Here is a 22724-nt window from a genome sequence, read left to right as displayed (position 1 = left end):
CGTGTAAGGATGGTATTTGTTGAAATACCCTTATATGGTCCTCGGGTTAGGAAAAGGACCTCCCGAAATTTTAAGATTCGAAACACACCCGCCTTTCTGTCGAGAGGTTGTGGGTTCGAACCAAGACAGACATATGTACATACGCAGTTTGCCAAGTTAAGTCATAAATTTTAACTGCTAAAAACTACCACTTTTTGAGTATGTAAATCGTACATCAGAGGTTGTTTTCGATAAAAATGGCCGAGTAATGGGTAAACTAATCTTTAGATCCTGTGCGTTAAGAGAAAACTAAGATATTGGTACAAACCTATCGATTTGAGATGTTTTAAATATTCAGTTACATGTACTTTGAATATTAAAGTGTCTTCTGTTCAAATGTGTATATAAGTACGCGTTGCATGATCTTGGATGCACTTATCTTTGGGATAGTACGTCAAATAATATTAGTTAAAAGGTCATTATACCAAGCTATGTTAAAAAACAAAAACAAATCTATAGTGCTTTAAAATGATTGGTTCGTAATATAAAGTGTTCGGTATACTATAAGAAATATTTAGACACCACTTCGGGCCATATGGCATTATAAGGACCGGCGAGTCAGTCCCCGAAGGTGAATGGACCTAGGCTAACGCCTCGGTCCATATACACCTTCGTTGGCTGACTGGCCGGTCCTTATAATATCATATGACCCTCACTGGTGTGTTATCTTTCTTGAATAAACCTAGATATGATAGAAAATGTGATTATTGTTATAAAACTAATGTTTTAAAACAACAACACCTTTTAAAATTTGTATGCCCATTTATAATGATAATAAAAATATATGAGTTTAGCTAAATAGTATTGTCAGTGGCCCAGTCAGCATTTTTGTTGTTGTTTGTTACTAGTACTCGGAATAAATTTATGATTCGCAAACAAGTTAAGTAAACCAATATTGCCACTGAAAAACGTGAACATACTATATCTTAGGTATTTTTCACGCCCCTGCAGTCCATTTGACGTTGTTAATATCATCTAAGTAAGAAGGGCATTAATTACAGTTACAGATTCTTAAAATAAGAATCATGCAACGCTAACAAATGAATAAAATATAGGCAAATGTTTTCATATGACATTTGTTTGACGGCACAGAAGAAGCATATTTGTAATTTAATGAAAATGCAGGTGTTTAATAACTTTATACAAAGATCCATCTTAACACTTTATATACTGATATTAAGTACAATCTTACAAGTAACATAGTCTAGCTGTTATTGCTGATCGTGGCGAAGGCAATGAGGTAAACATTTGGTGCAAGCTACGAATGGGCATGAGTTCTTTAACTGTATTGTTAAATGACAGCTCTCAATTAATTTAAACATAATATATCCACTACCTGTAAAGAAGTGTTATGAAAATAGTTATATTTTAACCGTTACATACGAATAGAACAAAAATTATACAGTGAACCCTAACATATAAATAAATCATCATTATCATTTTTTGTATTTCAATAATAGAAAAACGTACAGTACACGGTGAAAACTAAAATATTTTAATCCGGACGATTTCCGGACTGGTACGGAATTTTCCGTTGATCCGGAATTGGTCTGGTCCGTCCAGTCTTTTACACCAACCCGAAAAATCCATTTTTTTGTACGGACGTTTTGACTAAAAGTACAGGGCGTGGAACCAGAAGAACAGGAAGTCATGTATATATTAACGTCCATTCTATCAACAACTGTTCCTTTAGAAGCAGCTTTGGGCGGTTGGCTTCATGAAATGCGTGAACGAAATGCGCAGATTCTGCAGTTGACATTTTAGGTAAGCAAAATCGTTTCCGTTTGATAAGCACACGCTGAGCGTCGTTAAAAGCATCTTCTCGTTAAAACAAAACACTGATGAAGCACACAGACAATGTTCACATTTAAGTTTAATTACTGCAGTCATTTAGACTTTTGGATGAACAAGCCTGAATTCTTATACTTTTGCTTGGCATCAAATTTTTAAACAATCCCTGCTATATAAAATTCAGAATTTGAGCTAGCCCGAAACTTTTACCAGTGCAGGGCTAGTGGGCTTGTAGTCTAAAATATTAGACGTGTGATACAGGATTCTTCCAATCCCTAACGTCTAAACGGGAATGTGCAAAAAACTGGGGTGTTTTTAAAATATTGAAATTGTTTTAAGTGAAGTATTTTATGGTAGAAATTGATCATAAAGAGTTATATTTATATTTTACCATGTAAGTGAAATGCTATTTTGCACTAAATAAGCATTTAATGCATTAAAACAAGTTGTTTACCTTTCCAATAAAACGAAAGTTGACTGACACAGAAAACAATTATGCGAAGGGAACAACTCGATACAATCGTAATAACTCGGCCTCCTCCGACAAAGCATCGAGATAGACCTCCTTATACAATCGTAACAACTCGGCCATGGCCGAAATGTTCCGAGCGATTTAAAACTGTGCCCTGAAGCCTTGCAGGTGCCCTTCATGTATATATCGTTATGTTTTGACAGAATGAAATGAAGAAAAGCCGTCAAACTCAATTATAAGTTGGATATTTATTTTTTGTCTACGGAACTAATATAAAATAACATTATCTGGTAATATTTCTTGTTTTTATGATATTTTATAGACGCTATATGCTTTAACCCGGAATCCTGATCGGAACAACTACCCACTTTTGATACTAAACAATTTGTACGTGAAGGATTTGCCATATCAAAAATCTAAAAAAAAATCCGTCAACGTACAATTATTTGGACTAGTGGGCTTGCAGTGTACGCGAAAACATTTTGGACACGGTGGACATTTTGTATGACGTCTTTATAATTTAAGCAGGACATTTTCATGTTACGTAGGACATTTTTCAGAAGACATGTAAAGAATGAAATAGGTTGTATTACCTAATGACCTTTCCCATGGTTGTATCAAGAAACAATTGTGTCCTTTTGATTTACACAATATCCATAATCAGCAGGACATTTTTTCTAATATGTGGTTATAATGTAGCCAAGGCCTGCTGATTGTCCAATTCTCAGAGAAGTGCCTTGTTACTTTGAAAGGATTTACTTTTTCACTATCGGGCTGTTTTCTATCGGGTTTAGCCCCAGTTATATATTTTAACCCTAACATACTTGTTTACATCTCCAAAGAGACTAATAACGAGGCTATGACCTCATTCCCATTGACGCAAGAATTTCTCGTGACAGCATGTTTAAAGTGCGGAACTGAGATATTACACTGCAATATCGTTTCGTCGAAAATGTTCCATTAATTGCATTAGAACAAAAACTGTTTATTAAACTTTTAAACTAACTTGTTAAAACATGTTCATTATCCATGACTTATAAAGAAGCTGTTATAGTTTAAAATTAATTTGGCAATACTGGTTTACATGGTAAGTTACTTCTTTTCATGAATTACCGGGAAGCCGCAGTTTAGTCCTATCTGTTGCGCATGCATACTACACAGATTAGGAGTATAAACATCCAGTTAAAATAACAGCTGTCAAAGGTTTCATACGCGATGAATATTTCAACCTTGGATATCAGTTTAACCCAAACATAAATGTCAGACAATTCTGTCCTACGTTCTTTGAAGATACGACGGACAGTTTGAAAATCTACCGGCACTGTCCGACGTGTTTTCGCGTACACTGGGCCTGTGTTAATTTCGACTACTGTAACTGCAGCTCATATTTCATGGTTGTGCTATCGTTAATAATTTTTGGATGTCACACAGTGTATCTAATGGGGTAGCTATGATAATGAGTGATCATCGATACTTTTTTATTATTTTGACATTTCTTCTGTCTCGAGTTAGTCCAAATAACTGTATGTTCACAGATTTATTTTATGATTTTTGATATGGCAGACCCTTCACATAGAAATTGTTTTGTACAAAAAGTGGGTAGTTATTCTGATCGGGATTCCAGGTTTAAGCATATTGTCTGTAAGATAACATAAAAACAAGAAATATATCCAGATAATGTTATTTTATATCAGTCCCGTACACCTGGGGGATGGCCCAGTTCTTGCTATTGTATTTACCAGGTCTATCTTGAAGCTTGTCTTAGATGGTCGAGTTGTTACGCTTGGCATAATTTCTGTCTGTGTAAATCGAGTTTGGTTTTATTGGAAAGGTAAATCCTGTGTTTTAATGCTTGTTTTGTGCAAAACATCTTCGCACTTTCATGGTAAAATATGAATATGAACCTTTATTATCTATTTCAAACAAAAAATACTTCTCTTACAGCAGTATGAATATTTTTCACCCCCCCCCCCCCCCCCCCTTCTTTTGACAAACCCGTTTAGATGTTAGGGATTGGAAGAATCCCATATTACATGTCTATTATTTTAGACTACCTGGTATGTCTCAAGTCTACTATAGTAAAAAGAATCGTCAAAAGACTCGTTGATGCCCATTACTAAGACTACTAACGGCGGCACGAAGGGGGTACTCACACTTTGCTGGTGATCAGAAGCAGTTGACAAGTGTTTGTTAATCTGTATACTAATAAACTAAATTTAAGGCTATAATATAAAAAATATTGTTTGATTTTATTCATGTACAAGAAAACAAACATGACTGGGTGTGTACCTTAATCGGAACACTTGTACCACAACAACAAAATTTGCATCAGCATACCATGATTCAAGACCAATTGGTTGATATACCAATACATAGATAATTTCAAAGTACTGGTCGGGAAGCAGTTTCTGACAGTTTTTACAGGTTTTTATTGAATTATTCATACATGTTTAAATACCTACTAAATTTGTTCACATTTAAAATAACTGAAGCTCAAGCTGCTTTTACATCATATTGTCGATATATATTTTTCACATGTGGGACGTCACATATAGACTTATCTAATAGAGGCACAAAGAGGGTGCTTCTGTTCTGATTAGCTTGTGATGAGAAGCAGTTGCGGGGTTCAAATGCGGGGCAGATTTAATGTGCCTATTGTGTGTTTTTTTATCTGTTTATTTAATATACTAAATATAGGACTATTATAAGAGAAATATTATTCAATATTTCAGCATTTACGGTAATTTTAATCCTTAAAATTTACAAGTCAATTTATTCTCAAAATCAGGCGCACACTAAATATCAATGAAATTTTAATTCATTTCATATAGGAACTTGTGTTTGTATACGTTTTTTGTGAATGTGGGTGTGAAACAAGCATGACAACAGTGTTCACAAATATGTACACAATGATCATCGTTTGTATAAGTCAATTAAGGAAAACCTTGTAGCTTTTCATAGATATGCAAATTAGGTTCACATGCATGCACAATACCACGTGCAAGACAATGAAAAATAAACATTAACATTAAATCAATTAATAATAATACATGTAGTTACTTATATGTTGCAGTAAGATTTTCAACTTTTGATTGCCTAGTAACCATATAGATGAATTGTAGTACATTCTTTATGAAGATCTAATGAAAGTATGCAAAAAAGCATTTGTTGGAAACTACTTTCAGTCAGAAACTGCTTCTCAACCATTACCACGCATCTGCTTGAAAAGACCTTTTTTAACTGCACAAATCAAGGACTGCCATTATTGTCCTCGTAGTACTAAATATGGAATAGTTTCAACTCATTATTTATTTTATGTATACTTTTAGAATTATTTCTACATGTTTAGTTTTAGTAAATTAATAATTTATTTTATTTCCAGATTTTTTTTTGTCATTTATGTCTGTAGAATTTGACGATTTAAGTAAAAAAATACAGAGTGTACCAGTATGCTGTGATTGTGTCAAGCATTAAGTCATTCCCCGTGAGCAATGTATTGACATTTGAACATGAAAACCTTTGAATGATAGCAGCATTTGAAATACTTACCATAATTTCGTGTTCTTTGGAACTTTCACTCACCTGCAATGCTCTTATGCCATATGCCCTTAGTCAGCTACGAAGTAGAAGTCAATATTTCTTTTAAGTCAAATAATTTATTTATGATATTTTAATTAATTTCTGATAGAAACTTGTGTTTGTACACATGTTGGACATCAGTAAATGTGGCAGAAAAACATTAAAACAGAAAAACCCGCTTCTGCAAAACACCCTACGCTCGAATTGGGATCAGCCTATCTTACACTCTTGGCCATGTAAAATTCTTATAATATACTTATATTATAAAGCAAATTTTGCCACTTTATTATTTTACCTAGAAACTCTGGTTAAGGTTTTGTATGTTATCAAATTTAACATTGTTCCATGCATGTTTCTCGAAATATTCGAGTGCACTGTTTCTTTGACAGCACTTGTTAGATTTGCTGTTTAATATATACATGTATGACAAATGCCTTTGTATTATAACACATTTATTTTCAGTGGGTGGAAAGGTGCATCATGTTGAATTTCAATCATCAAACACCATTTAAAGGATTGTTTACAGGTTGGTTATACTGTGTCATGTATGGCTGTCTTGAATATCCATATAGTATGATATTGATATTTTTAACAACAAGGTTAAAACTCAGGATTGAATATATGCAGTCATTTTTTTCACTAACACTATATTCACTTATAGTTTGCAATGAACAATTTCATTAAAATGAAATACTGATGTGTATTTAATTTCTTACACTGTCTGTATACGGCTGTGTGCCTATTATAGCGAAACATTGTGAAGAACAATCTTGATATAAATGTGTTATAATGTTAAACTTAATGCTTTGCGGAAACTAAAATTATTCTTACTCTTTCAGTGGCGGAAAAAGTGTCATGACTTGAATCCTTTCAACAAGCATTGCAATGATTAGGTGAGTGTATTTTTTTTTATTATAATTTTATTTTTTTAAACTTTTTGATTGGTCCGATGACTAGATGGTTGATCAATTAGTAGACCAAATCCTATCCATACATTAATGAGAAAACCCTTTGACCGATGACCATGAAATAGTGGCAGTTTTCCCTTGACCAGTAGGAAACTTCATATGTTTTCTTAGGTCAGTAGGTCAAAGGTCACAGGATTTTTTTTGTGCAATTATCCAGAAGTTCACCACCTATTTTGTCAAAGTAGTGCTTTATAGGTGGAATAATATTTGACAAATATCTTTAAGCAACACCACCATCAGATTTATTACTTACTATAAGAAACATTTCATCGTACACATCTACATTTACAAACATCATAAACACCACTTACAGAAATATAGAGCAGCATTATCAACACCACCACCCAATATTTTTATTAAGATGACCATCACCCACCACAAGAAAAACTAATAACTTTTATCACCACCACTGGACATATCAATAAACAATATTAACGTATATCAATACTTTCAACACCAACACCCAACATATTTATAACTATAATTATTATAAACAGAACACCAGAAATTAAACAAACATTAGCAACACTACCACCAGAATTATTAAAAATCTTTATCAAGACCACCATAAGAAATTTAAATCAGTATTTTCAACACCACCACCATAGCTATAAATCATTATTATCAACACCTCCAGTCTCCTATAGAAATATAAATTAGCACTACCACCATTTAACTAAAGATTAGCAAAACCGCAACAAGAAAAGTTTATTACTTTAAAGCTGCACTCTCAAAGATTGAACGTTTTGACAACTTTTATAAATTGCAACTTACAAACCATGAACTCACAAATTGGTTAAGAAAATATGAAGATCAAAAAGAGTCTCGCAAATCAGCAAATGGAGTTTAAGTGGCTCGCTTATGTTTTTGGACCAAAAATTAGTTTTCCTGGTAATGCATCTGAAAACACTACAGTACACTCAACGAGTTAGACCCACTTTCCTCGCTCACTCCGAGGGATAAAGTTGATGATCGCGGGTTTCCTCCGAGGGTAAAACTGTTGCCCTCGCTAAAATCCCCCCTGGCTAGTTCACACAGCAACCAGGATATTAACAAAAGTAGTGGATATGTTGACCTGTTAAGGCTACATTGATGACATCACGTGATAATGTCAATCAACCAAGTACACAACAATACAGCCGTCATTAATTTTCAATTGCGACATTAACACTAATGAAAATTGTGGTCTTCACAAAATGTTTGAAGGATCATTATGGCCAGATGCATGATGCATGATTTTGATGACTTTTTAGCTCAACTGAGCACGAAGTGCTCAAGGTGAGCTATTGTGATCCCCCTTGTGTCCGTCATCGTCCGCTGTCAAAAATTTGACTGTTAACACTCCAGAGCTCACAATTTGAGCACAATCTTAATAAAACTTGGTTAGAATGTTACCCTCAATAAAATCTTGTACGAGTTTGATATTGGGTCATCTGGGGTTGAAAACTAGGTCACCAGGTCAAATTAAAGGAAAAGCTTGTGAACACTATAGAGGTTTTATTTATGACTGTATCTTCAGGAAACTTGGTCAGAATGTTAATATGAATAATCTCTAGGTTAAATTCTAATCTGGGTCATGTGAGGTCAAAAACTAGGTCACCAGATCAAATTGAAGGAAAAGCTTGTTAACACTCTAGAGGTCACATTTATGACTGTATTTTCATGAAAGTTGGTCATAATGTTTATATTAATAATCTTTAAGTCAACTTTAAATCTATGGTCATGTGTGGTCAAAAACTAGGTCATTAGGTCAAGTCATACAAAAAGCTTGTTAGCACTCTAGAAGTCACATATGACTGTATGTTTATATTTATAAGCTCTAGGCCAAGTTTGAATCTGGGTCATGTGCGGGCAAACACTAGGTCACCAGGTCAAATAATTGGAATATAAGCATGTTAATACTCTAGTGGCCACATTTATGACCATATGTTCCTAGATATTGATCAGAATGTTATTCTTGATGATCTTTAGGTAGAGTTTGAAACTGGGTAATCAGAGGTCAAAAACAAGGCCACTACCGTAGGTTAAATCATAGAAAAACTTTGTAAACACTGTAGTGGTTACATTCTCTCTTTGATCACAATGAAACTATGTCGGAATGTTTGTGTTTATGAAGTCTATGTCAAGTTTGAAACTGGGTAACCTGGGTTCAAAAACTAGGTCACGGAGTCAAATCATAGAGATCATTGTTTACGGTAAATGACTTGGTATAAGACGATATGGGGTATTAGACGCAGGTTAAAAAATCCGTAAAAAAATCTGAGAAAAAACTTTTAATCCAAGTTTTGGGTTAAAGGATGCATGGAAAATATGTCAATATCGTCTGCCAATCTAGGCCACCATGTTTGTTGAAAGTGAAAATGGCGATGGTTATCTTTAAAACCATACAATGATAATGCAAAAATGTTTCATTTTTATTCGTTTCATTTTAGGATAGGCACTGAAAATTACTTAGTGTGACAATTAGTTTCTGGATGGCACTGAAATGTACCTTTTATGACTATTTGTAACATTTCTTTCTGACAGTATATTGTAAACGATAACCTGTCGAGAATGAATAGTGGAAGTTACTGTATGCAAAAACTTTATATTGTATGGGCTTGTTTTCAAAGTGTCAACACCTACAGAAAAGAATAAAGAACATGGAAAAGTGCGAAAAATCATGACCATTATTGCATCAGCTTGTAGTATTGGTATGTTAAACAGGTCTAAAGGCAGTGCAAATTTTTCACTATCGTACAACTGACAAAAATATTTTGACAGAGCCCAGCTTTGCTTTTTTATATGCATGTTTAATTATTGTTTTATTCAAATTAATATTGAATAATTTTATTAATACACTATTTTTTTTTTTATTATTAACATCTTGCGATATACCGTATCCCGATCGACAACTGCCGTTTTAACTTGTGTATACTCAATCGATATGACGCGAGTAACTTCCCTTTCTACATAAATCTAAACAAACTCTCGGCCTGAAATCAACCTCAGAAAAAAGTTCTTGTACCCATGTAAGTGCAGTAGCGGTCGAAAAGATAAATAATGCAAATATTCAATAACAAATAGCTAAAACAGGTACAAGAATGGTAAACTTGGGCCGAAAACACAGTTTCAAGTCACGCAATTTTCTATTTTCACTTTGTAAACAATCAATCGTTCAGCTTATACATTCAATAACTTTTTTGTAAAGGCCTCTAGAAACATAGGTTAAAAAATGAGAGACACTTACACGTGTGGTCTCCGGGTAGGCGTAATTATATTGCGAGAAAGGTGATATAACTTACTTACCAGGTGAAAATACATCCTTGAAACACCGAAATTCCTTTCCACGCCGCCATTTTTTTCGGCTTCACACAATTTCCCTCACTTAAAATTCGGGGAACACATTTCACGTTGGACCCCCTGCTATAGTAGAAAGTTTTCCTTTTTACCTATATACATTTCTTCACTTAAAATTTTTTAACACACATTTTATCTAGATCTATGTCAAATTGAATCCAAAGTAACATTAATCAGATATCCCCCATGATAATTATACCCGCTTCGAAGAAGAGGGGTATATTGCTTTGACCATGTCGGTTGGTAGACCAAAGCTGGCCCGAGTGATAACTCAACAATTATAGGATGTATGGCCATCAAACTTGATATGAAGGTCGGGCCTGACAAAAATAGTATACAATATCTTAAGTTACATGTAGGGTTGACATATCTCGACTGAACTAAGTATTCAGAAAGAGTTGATGGAGATCTTTCATGGGGGTTATGTTGTGGGCCTCATGTGCTTAAATGTCAATGTTTATATATGAAATAGGAAAATTGTTGAATTGAACCTGAATAACTTAAGTTGGGGTTGCCACATCTTGGCTAAATTTGGTATTTAGGAAGAGGTAAGGCTACCTTTCATTCCATTTCATTATGGCCTTCTGGTGTCAAGATCAGTGCTACTTTAAAAAGAAAAACATTTAAAACTGAGTCCATCAATAAAGACTGAAGAGTTTCTGTCATTCATGATAAAACCTAATTTCGTTGCATTGCAGTGTTTCTTGTTTATTTTTAATCAGGTTTTCACAAAGTGATTCACAAATGAGGTACATTGTCGCTCATGCATTCTACTGGCCCGGGGGCAGGGTGGCAACTAACGTGCCGATTTTACTTTAGTTAGGTTTAACATATTGTGACCAATCTAGATGTATAGAAAATGTTTATGAACACCTTCATTGGATTGCTTTGCCCTGAGTCTCATATTCAAGGTCACTTTTAATTAAATGAAAAAAGTAAGTGTTAAATATTGTAAACAAACCAAGTATATAGGAGGGATTAATAGAGACCTTTCATGCGAATAGGTCTGGGGTCCCTGTGATGAAGTTGTTACTAAAAGTAGATAACAATTTGGTACTGCATAATTTTAGTTAGGGTTAACATATTGTTACCAAACACGGTATGTAGGAATAGCTTATAAAGGATTTTCATAGAATTGCATTCGGGGCTTCTAATGACAAGTCATGATTACTGTTGCTTAAGATAGATCAAACGTTGATACTGAATCTCACACCAAATACTGAAGTTCTTCTGTTAATCATAAAATGCCTGGTTTCATTGCATAGAGGTCTTTTTTGTTATGCCCCCCTTCGAAGAAGAGGGGTATATTGCTTTGCACAGGCATGTCGGTATGTCGGTCGGTCTGTCCGTCGGTAGACCAAAACTTGTCCAAGTGATAACTCAACAATTCCTGGACGTATGGTCATCGAACTTGACATAAAGGTTGGGCCCGACCAGTAGATGACCCCTATTGATTTAAGGGCTCATCGGGTCAAAGGTCACAGTGACCTTTAATTGTAAATAATTTTAAAGCTTGTCCGAGTGATAACTCAACAATGCCTAGACCTATGGTCATCAAACTTGATATGGAAGTTGGGCCTGACCAGTAGATGACCCCTATTGTTTTGGGGGTCATCAGGCCAAAGGTCAAGGTCATAGTGATCTTGAATGGTAAAAGGTTGTTTCAGTGATAACTCAACAATGCCTGCTCCTATGGCCCTCATACTTGACATGGACGTTAGGCCTGACCAGTAGAGGACCCCTATTGTTTTCGGTGGTCATTGGCCCAAAGGTCAAAGTCACATTGACCTTGAATTGTAAAAGGTTGCCCGATTGATAATTCGACAATGCCTGCACCCATGGCCCTCATACTTGACATGGACGTTGGGCCTGTACAGTAGATGGCCCCTATTGGCTTAAGGGGTCATTGGGCCAAAGGTCAAGGTCACAGTGACCTTGAATGATTAAAGCTTGTCCAAATGCTATGTCAACAATGCCTGCACCCAAAGCCCTCAAACTAAACTTGGAAGTTGAGCCTGACCATTAGAAGACCCCTATTGATTTTAGGGGTCAAAGGTCAAGGTCACAATGACCTTGAAAGCAAACTCGACAATTAATGGACCTATGGTCATCAAACTTGACATAAAGGGTTGGCCTGACCAGTAGATGACCCCTCTTGATTTTGGGGGTCATCGGCCAAGGTCACAGTAGCATTTAACACAAAAAAGTTTAAAAAAAATCTTCTCCCTGTGATATCTCAAAATTGCCTGAACCTATGATCATCAAACTTGACATGGAAGTTGGGCCTGACCAGAAGATGACCCTTATTGATTTTAGGAGTCATCGAGTCAAAGGCCAAGTTTACAGTGACCTTAAATGCGAAAATGTTTCGAGTGATACAATGTAACTCGACACATTCAGAACATTCGGAACTCCTTGACCATTTTTGTCAAAAACAACCTTGGATGTATGCCGGTACATCAGTTGAAGTAGTTCGTAAAATTTTGAATTATATCATTAATTAAATGTAGTGTTTTAGAGTTGTATTTATTGATCTCAGTTTAAATTGATTGCCATTGAATTTTATTATTGCAAACATATTTAAGAATCCCAAGAGTAATGTCACAAAGTTTAACTGCGCGATCTACTTGCAACGGACTTAAACGTACCACTTTTTGAGTATGTAAACCGTCCAAATACATCCGAGGTTGTTTTCGATAAAATGGCCTAGGAGCTCTGAATGAACTCGACAATGCCTGCACCCATGGCTCTCAAACTTGATTTGATGTTGCGTCTGATCTGTAGATGACCCGTTATGATTTAAGGGGTCATGTGGTCGAAGGTCAAGGTCACAGTGACCTTGAACGAAAAAATCTTGTCTGTGTGATAACTTGTCAATGCCTGCATCCATGGCCCTCAAACTTGCTGATGACTCCTATGGATTTTGAGGTCAAAGGTCATGGTCATAACACACTCTTTCCTCACACTTTGAATGGTCATAATCTTAAAACTGCCTCAACGGCATCCAATGTCAGTGACAAACCAGCTGTCATTTCGGTCCATGCATATTTCATTCATTTGTCCATGTAATCCTGACAACATGGCGCTCAGGGGGGGCATAATGTTTGACAAACATCTCTTGTTAACCAGGTTTTCACATAGTGAAATCTGGTTGTAAGAATGACGAACGTTGTTGTTTGGTTGGGTCGCCCGCTGGGCGGCATCAAACTCAACTGAAACTGAATAACTTACATGGACTGTGTCACAGATTGGCACCCAAAAAAAGTTTTCTGTATCGAATCTCAGGACAGTTATCTAATAGAATGTGTTATGCTTTGATATCATAATTGTAAAAAAGTACCAAAATGTAAAGAAAAATTGTGTCGGAGAACGGGTTCGAACCCGCATCGCCATAATTGAGGTCCAGCGTCTTACTGACTGAGCTATTTATGCTTATTCTAATCGGGTGACATAATTAAGCTATACACCTACCTCGGTAATATCACGTGATAACACCGACTAGCCAATCACGCATGAGGAATGAATTCTACCTGGTAGACTTACCCAGTTATCCTGCCAAGTTTATGTCATTTTTCGACAAATTTCTTTTTTTTCGCTATTTTATCATCTGTGAGACAGCCCCTTTAAGTATGGGTTGACATATCTTGACCCAACTTGGTATAAAAGAAGAGTTTATGGAGATCTTTCATGGGATTGTGTTTGGGGTCCCTAGAGTCAAGGTCAAGGTTACTGTAACTAAAAATAGAAAAAAATGTTGAAACTTATAATAAATGTACTTACATATTATATATTATATTTTTCAGTGACAGGAAAGGTGGATTTGGTTAAATCCATTTACCACATTGGATGATTGATGTACAAGATGTCTGACAAGGATTTGTTCCGAATTGATGATTCCTTAAATGATAAAGCCCACCAGCTGATGTGTAATGAAGTCAAGCCTGTCCTTTTATATGAAAATATTTCTCACCATGTGAACAGTTCAGAGGATGGGCAAAGGTCGAACTTGCTGAAATTTGAACCATTGGAGACAAATATTACTTCTTCAGAGCATTCAGTCAAACAGCCTTTAACTTTGCGAATTTCAAGTGTAAGAAGTTACAGTGGTTCCGATTTAACGTCTGACAAAGAAAAGAGTGATTGGGACAACAATGTCTGTTTAGAACATTTTCATACTGTGCCAAGTGTAACAAATGACGATGGAGCCTTACGTGGAGCTGTATTTTCTGAGGCGTTTCACAGTCCTGATATAACTGTGAAAGAAGAAGAAATCGATGAAAGTACTTCTGCTTTTCGTGAGATTAATATCAGACCAAACTTCTCTGACTTTGGCTTGCTAGGAATCAATAAAGAATCGGAGATTGATATAAAACCTTACTTGCATGACGACCTTGGAATTAAGCAGGAAGTAGCTACTGATATCAAACCAGAAGTACATGACTTGCATGGAGTAAATCAAGAAGCATGCAGTGCAAACAGTGCTTTTCAATATTTGAATTCTGATCATCAGCCAGTCTTTGGTACTTCTCCGCACCATCCATTTTCACAGAGATTTGAACGCACTCTTAATGCTGAGTTACAAGATGTTAAACCAGAAATTGATTCAGAAAGTTGTACACAAACTGCAAAAGAACTGTCGGTGCCCTCAGATACCCTCAGTACTAATTACTCAGTTGGACATGGCATTTCTTCAGCAAAGAAAGAGAACTCAACATTTAAAAATATTCCAGTATGCACTGTTACGTCAGAACAAAGTAAAGCACTTTCAACATCTGGTCGGACTGGTTATTGTAGTTTTTTAGTGCCAACCCTGGTGACGTCTAAAAAACCTTTACAACGAACACCATCGGCTTCATCAAATGGAGCATCTGTTGACGGTACTGTGAGTTCATCGGTAACATGTGAAGCAACTGAATCACCTCTTGCATTAAATGGTCTGCTCCTTGAAAATGAACCAACAAGAGTACCCGGACCTTCGATATATTTGCATTCGTCACAGGCAAACACACATATAACAAAACTATGTTCTGCATCTAACCCTGAGTATCTAGCCCAAACATCATTGCCAGTCTCCGGTCAAGGTGCATTGAGTTTAAGTGGTGTAGCAAGTAGTGTCCAAAGTACTTTCAATGTGTCATCGTCAAAAAATTGCCCAATATCTGATATATCCTTCAAAATGTGTTCTGTGCGTATTGTAACATCACGTTGTGGCACCATTGGAAATCCAGGAACAAGTACTAGTAATGCATACAACACACGAGATGTGTTTAGGAAGGGTTATGTGTCACTACATAACACTCAGAGCCAAAAATTGTTGGGATACTTACTTCCTCATACACGCACAACGCCAACAGTTCAATCTGAAAAATCTTTTGCAAACCCTGGTCTTGGAAAAACTGTCCATCAAGTTGGATATTTACCATATAATGCCCGTCAAAGGGTGAAACCATTGTCGACTTTACCCACCGGAAGCAAAGCTTCACCGCAAGTATCGATCGGCGGATATAGAACAGTCCAATCAAACCAATCTTTTACTACACAACCGCATATGAACATGGAAGGATCTAAGAGTTCAACTAGTTCTATAAAGAGTTGTCATAAAACTGTCCTACATATGAAAAAATCAATGAACAACAATGTTAAAACTTTAACTCTCCTGACACCAATTCAACTAACGAGTTCACTTGATAAGGTTAAAGACACGGACAAACTGTCATTGCGTTCATCACAAATTTCTCTGGAACATAATAATGAAAGCAGTGGTAAAAAATGGCCTTTGGGATGCACCGGAATAAATGATTTAAAAAATACTTGTACTCTCAAAGGCTTTGAAATGTTTCGCTCAGATATAATCTCAAATCGTGTTTTAATGACATCGAAAGATATATTGAACACATCACAGGTTTTCCCCGAGGACGATTTATTATTGAAAAGGTGCGTAAGCGATGAAAATGAATTCGGTTTGGAGTGTTTCTATGCGGAATCAGGTACTTCGATTAAGTGTCAAGTTTGTATACTTGACGCAATCAATAAACCAGATGTTCTGGCAATATTGAAAAATAAAGTGTCTGTGTCAGAGTTCCAGTATGTTTGCACGGAAATTTTGAACCCTAGTGTAGAACTCATTTCATCTATGACATCGTTGCATAGAGTGCCTTATTGCAATTGGTTTCAAGTAACAGAACATAAACATGCAGTTTTATTGAAACAGTTCATGAAGTCGAGGTCCTGTCATTGGTCGAAAGTGTTAGATTTCATTAAGTACAGTGAAGATCAAGTGATGATTAAGTGCCCTGGTAAAGTATTGGAATTTCCAAAAAAAGATGTTTTATTGGAACCCTTACTTGTTGTTGAACGCAGAGAAGACAAGGAAATGAATGGCGGGTATAGGTACAATTTGCATGCCGCATCGGTAAAGACGAGTGGTCTTTTACTGCAACAATGGGAAAAACTGCCCAAAGAGGGGCTAAACCGAATAATGTGTCCGCAAGTCGTCAGCGCTCGAGGAAAAGGTGACAACATCTTCTTGATATTTCTTCCGGTTGATAAATGTCACAGACCACTTGTTAAAGGTTGCTCCTTTACGAAAAGGGACTGTACCAAAGTGTATATAGTTTTTGTTCCAGTTTTCAGTGTGTTCAATTGCTATTCAAGTGTTGTGAAGACTCATGCTGTTTTAAGTATGATTGAAAGGATTGATGCCGTTTCCGAAGATAATGATAAAAACGGTGGTGAAATACAAGACAAAATATCGGAAGGAGTTGAGACAGATGTCAAATGCATTATTGACGATAATAGTGAATCAGCGATTTTGAAAAGGGACGAAGATTTAGATAGGGATGGCTCAATGGAAATGCTTGATTTTCTCAGAAAAACACTTACTCTGGCGCAAAATCCTGATATGCAAGAAACTGGTGAAACCTTAAAAGGCTCTTTATCTGTTGATGCATGTGCGTTGCCTCGATCAAAGACCGACAATATAGTTCATGAAAGCAGAGGTTCAAGAAAACTTTCACTAGGAAATACATCTGAAACGAGGCAAAGTGACTCACAAATTTCTCAAATGCAGCACGATGCTAACAGTGATGAATTGCCACAAATTTCTCAAATGCAGCACGATGCTAACAGTGATGAATTGCCTTTAAAATTCAACGATCCAAATGTCTTTAAAGAGACTATCAATGGCTTTGAAATATTTTGCTCACAAAGTATATCATCTCGTGGTTTAAAGACTTTGGAAAATGATTGGAAAACATCCCAGAATATGTTATTGCCTGATTGTGTTAGTGAAGAAGATGAACTTGCTTCGAGCTGGTACTATGCGGCATCTGGTGTAAAACAAAAAAGTCAAGTTCTTAATGTTAACGCATTTCTTGAACCTGACGTTATGGCTGAATTGATGGACAAGGCACCTTTATCAGAGTTTGAGTATGTTTTCTCGGAAAAATTGTGGCCTGTAGTTGTCGATGCACCTTTTATATCTTTGTATAGACTGTTTGATAGGTGTTGGTCCCTAGTAACAAGGAATACACGTGCCGCTGAATTGAAACGAATGATGAGGTCTAGGTCTGGCCATTGGAATAAAGTCTTCGATTTCATAAAGTTCAGTGAAGAAAACGTAATGGTAACGATTCGCAACAGAGGAGTTGAATTTCCAAGTAAAGAGCAGATGTCGGAGCCTCTTCTTGTTGTTGAACGTAGACAAGATAAGAATGTGAATGGTGGATTTAGGTACAACTTGCATGTTGCATCTGTTAAGGCGAGTGGTGTCCTAAGGGAACAATGGGAACAATTACCTAAAGGCAGACGAAAGAAAACATATTGTCCACAAGTCGTCAGTGCTCAAGGGAGAGATGGGACTATTCTGTTAGTATTTTTGCCGGTGGATAAACACCAAAGACCATTGGTAAAAGATTGCTTTTTTGTGCAAAGGGGCTGCTACAAAGTGTATGTTGTCTTAGTTCCAGTGTTAAGTGTGTTTAGCTGCTACTCGGTTGCTGTGAAGACATTTGCTGTTTTGAAAATGATTGGAAATGTTTGCGCTGTGACCAGAGCTATGGATAGAAACGGTCGTGCATTACAAGACAAAATATCGGAAGGTGTTGAGAAAGATGTTGAATGCATTATTGACGATGAAAGTGACTTACCTTTCAGGGTAATTTTGAAAGATTTAGATAGGGATGGCTCAATGGAGATGCTTAATTTTCTCAAGAAAACGCTTACTCCGGCGCAAAATCCTGACATGCAAGTAACTGGTGAAACCTTAAAAATCTCTTTATCTGTTGATGCATTTGCATTACCTGGATCAAAGACCGACAACAGTTCTCAAGAATGCAAAGGTACAAGCAAACATTCAGCAGGAAATACAACGGAAACGCGACAAAGTGTCTCACAAATTTGTAAAATGCAGGGCAATGCTAACAGTGATGAATTGCCTTTAAAATTCAACGATCCAAATGTCTTTAAAGAGACTATCAATGGTTTTGAAATATTTAGACAACATAGTATATCATCTCTTGGTTTAGAGATTTTAGGTAATGATTTGAACACATCCCAAGATATGTCATTGCATGAGTGTGTTAGTGAAGGAGATGAACTTGTCTTAGACTGGTGCTATGAGGTATCTGGTGTAAAACAAAAGAGTCAAGTTCTTCAAGTTGACACATTTCTTGAACCTGACGTTATGGCTGAATTGATGGACAAGGTACCTTACTCGGAGTTTGAGTATGTTTTTTCGGAAAAATTGTGCCCTGTAGCACTCGGTTCACCTTTGATATCATTGTATAGACTGTTTGGTAGGTGTTGGTCCCTAGCAACAAGAAATAAACGTGTAGACGTATTGAAACGAATGATGAAGTCTAAGTCTTGCCATTGGAATAAAGTCTTCGATTTCATAAGGTTTAGTGAAGAAAAGGTAATGGTAACGCTTCGCAACGCAGGAGTTGAATTTCCAAGTAAAGAGCAGTCGACGGAGCCTTTACTTATTGTTGAACGTATACAAGATAAGAAAATGAATGGTGGATTTAGGTACAACTTGCATGTTGCGGCTGTAAAGACGAGTGATTTTGTAAGGAAACAATGGGAAAAACTACCTGAAGGCGGAGAAAGGAAAACATTTTGTCCACAAGTTGTCAGTGCTCGGGGAAGAGATGGGACTATCCTTTTAGTATTTTTGCCGGTGGATAAACACCAAAGACCATTGGTAAAAGATTGCTTTTTTGTGCAAAGGGGCTGCTACAAAGTGTATGTTGTTTTAGTTCCGGTATTTAGTGTGTTTAGCTGCTACTCGGTTGCTGTGAAGACATTTGCTGTTTTAAAAATGATTGGACAGATTTGCGCCGTGACTAGAGTTATGGATAGAGATGTCTTAAAAGTGGACAGTAGGGTGGTAAAAGTTGTGGAAGGTGTGGAATACAGTGATTCTGATCCAAATGAGATCATGTGCAGTCTTAATGAATCGGTGTTTTCTTGTAATGCCATTGGTTCGGATGTGCAGACGTCTGTCATTACGGATACTGATGATGCTATTATTACAGATGACAAAAGTGCTTCTGTTGCTAATAAAGTGACAACCACAAGTAGATTCACATTTGCTAGTGGTGCTACTGTTGCAAGTTACATTGACTGTGATAAAAAGTTGTCTCAAATGAAATGTGTAGTTAAACTAAGGAGAATTGATTTAAATGTTGACAAACCAGAAAAAAAGCATAATTCAGATCGTGGGAAAAAACGAAAAGATTGTTTTACAGTTAAACAGAAACTTGCAACACGAAAAAAAAAACGAACTTGGTCGGAATCTGATAAGGAATAATAAAAGCACAGTACTTAATAACTTAATGCATCTTCAGGATCGTAAGATTTTGACGGCGTCTTGAACCAACGCTGAACGGACAGTTTTATTTTCGAGTTTTAACTTTGGTGGAAGATGTGCTCCATAATAATCTTTTTTTCTAGAAGGGATGCTTTTTTAATGTGTTTATATGTTTCACTTTTTTGTATTTGAACGACAATTATAGGATAATCATTCTGGTAACATACGTTTTACATGATTATGTGTTACAAGTATATGAATTTCATTCATTATTTTATTGACACGCATGTTGTAACTTACGTTAGTCAAGAAGCCTCATTGTATGAATGTTGATATACTTGGTTATTTTATTCATTCGAGCCGTATAGTTTACACAATTTCTAGTTAGCGCGACTATTCGATGAATAAGGAGAGCTATCCTAGTCCCCCGGAGCGTCGGCGACGGTGTTGCCACTTATGGTTAAGTTTGCGTTCCACCTCAAATATTTTCAGAAGTCTATTGGCATCTGGCTTTGAAACTTTGCACACTTGTTCACCATCATGCCCCCAACCTGTACACAGGAGGATGTAACTCTATTAAGCATTTTGAAAAAAAATGCCCCGTTTTCTACTTAGAATATACGTTTAAATTTGGGTACCACCTCATATGTATTGCATTGAATTCTTATCTAACAGTGATCCGTGCATGTTTCGCCAAAACTTTTCAATTTTGACAGACAGACAGACAGACAATTTATTTTGACTTGTACAATGTACATCGTCAACAACACATAATGATATAACATATAATGTCAACGTGTATGTAAAGTAACAGATAATGCAAACAAATTAGTATATATATACAAATATATATGTACAAAAGTATTCAATACTTCTAAGTAATTAAATTAAATAAACTAATATATATATATATCAGAGGATGAACATTAAATAGAATTATGTTCTAACATTAATCAAAGCGGATCTTTCTTTGAGAGCATTTTTAACAAACAGACATAAGTTAATCAGTTCAGCTCTATTGTTAGATTTCAACAGCTGCATATATTTAAATACAGAAGGTCTTATAAAGTAACAATTGTTGATATATTTCTTTCTTAAATTGCTAAAGGATTTACAAACACAAATAAAATGATATTCATCTTCGATGTCATTAGAGTTACAACACAAACAATATCTTTGGTTGCGTACAACGTTATTTCTATTGTATCTACCAGTTTGAATATGGAGTGGGTGCACGGACAGCCGTAGTCTACAAAAGAAAAAACGTAAGCTCTTTGGTAAAATATCTAAATAAGGTTCATATTCCAGACAGGTTTTAAAATGTCTATACACATCTAACACCGTGCTATTTTCTATAGTACTATACCAATCTTGTTTAAAAGTATCGAGAATTCTACATTTGAATTTTTTATGAATGATTTAACATCAATATTGTAAATATCACCAAACACATAACTAAAACCATAATCATTTAATATCTTTTTAACATTATACACCCAATTACGGCAACCTTTATCACTATCACTCTTAGCCTGTTTGTATACAGATTTTATGATAATATTATCACTGTTAGCAACCTTAAACCAATAAGACAATATACGCACATATCTATGAATATATAATGGATATCTACCCAACTCTCCGTAAACAGTGGCATTGCAAGTGTTTGTTTTAACGTTCAGTAATCTTTTACAAAATTTCAAATGAATTCTTTCTAATTCCTTTGATTTAGTATACCCCCAAACCTCTGCCGAATAATTTAAAATAGAACCAACAAATGCGTCAAATAACTGACACATAATTTTTGGTTTTAAGTCATAATCTTGACATTTACAAAATAATACGTTCATTGCCTTAAGTGCTTTGCCATTTAAATGTTCTTGGTTCAGGTTAAAATTTCCAGTATAATTAAAAACAACACCCAAATAATTAAAATCATCAACAACTTGTATATCATGACCATTGTAAGTCCATCTTTCATTGGGAAATAATCCGCCTCTTTTACGAAACACCATGATTTTCGTCTTATCAATATTCACCTTTAATCCCCAGGTATTACAGTAATTTGACAAATTGTCCAAATGGGTTTGAATTTCTTCAGGAGATTTTCCTACAATGGCCATATCATCAGCAAATAATAGCATTATTATGACAATATCATCTATTTGTAATCCTGAATGAATATCATTTTGTAAATACAATTCAATATCTTCCACAAATAAAGAAAATAACAAAGGGGACATAACTTCACCCTGACGCAACCCGACAGCATAGCTAAAGTATTCAGAATATGATGACAACGATTTTACACAAGATTTAACCTTCATATACATATCACGCACTATTCTAAGTATTTTTCCCTGTATTCCACATTTATACATTTTCAGCCATAGGGCATTTCTATAAATAGTATCAAAACATTTCATCATATCAACATATATAACATAAAGCCTTTTGTTTTCAAACAAATAATTTTGAATAAGAGATAACAATATAAATACAGCATCAGTGGTTGAGCGCCCTTTTCTGAATCCGAATTGGGCATCCGAAATAATATCATGTTGTTCACAAAACTTTTCAACACGCTTATTTATAACAGTGGTAAATAATTTCGATAAACAACTAACTAAAGTAATTCCCCTATAATTATTTACATCAGAATATGATCCTTTTTTATGTAAGGGGATTATAATCCCTTCAGTCCATTGTTCGGGAAAATAACCCG

General features: G+C 35.7%; 1 protein-coding gene across 1 annotated transcript; it reads left to right on the top strand.

The window, feature by feature from the left end:
* Positions 1-1680: 1680 nt before the first annotated feature.
* LOC128237527 (uncharacterized) lies at positions 1681-20330 on the top strand. The gene is made up of 4 exons (XM_052953113.1): positions 1681-1803; positions 6344-6407; positions 6721-6774; positions 13992-20330. The coding sequence occupies exon 4, from the start codon at positions 14042-14044 to the stop codon at positions 19997-19999; it is 5958 nt and encodes a 1985-aa protein (XP_052809073.1). The 5' UTR covers positions 1681-1803; positions 6344-6407; positions 6721-6774; positions 13992-14041; the 3' UTR covers positions 20000-20330.
* The last annotated feature ends 2394 nt before the right edge of the window (positions 20331-22724 follow it).

Source organism: Mya arenaria, chromosome 6 (assembly GCF_026914265.1).
Source record: "Mya arenaria isolate MELC-2E11 chromosome 6, ASM2691426v1".
Classification (NCBI taxonomy): domain Eukaryota; kingdom Metazoa; phylum Mollusca; class Bivalvia; order Myida; family Myidae; genus Mya; species Mya arenaria.
The sequence above is the reverse complement of the archived record's forward strand: the minus strand, read 5'-3'. Positions and strand labels throughout refer to the sequence as shown.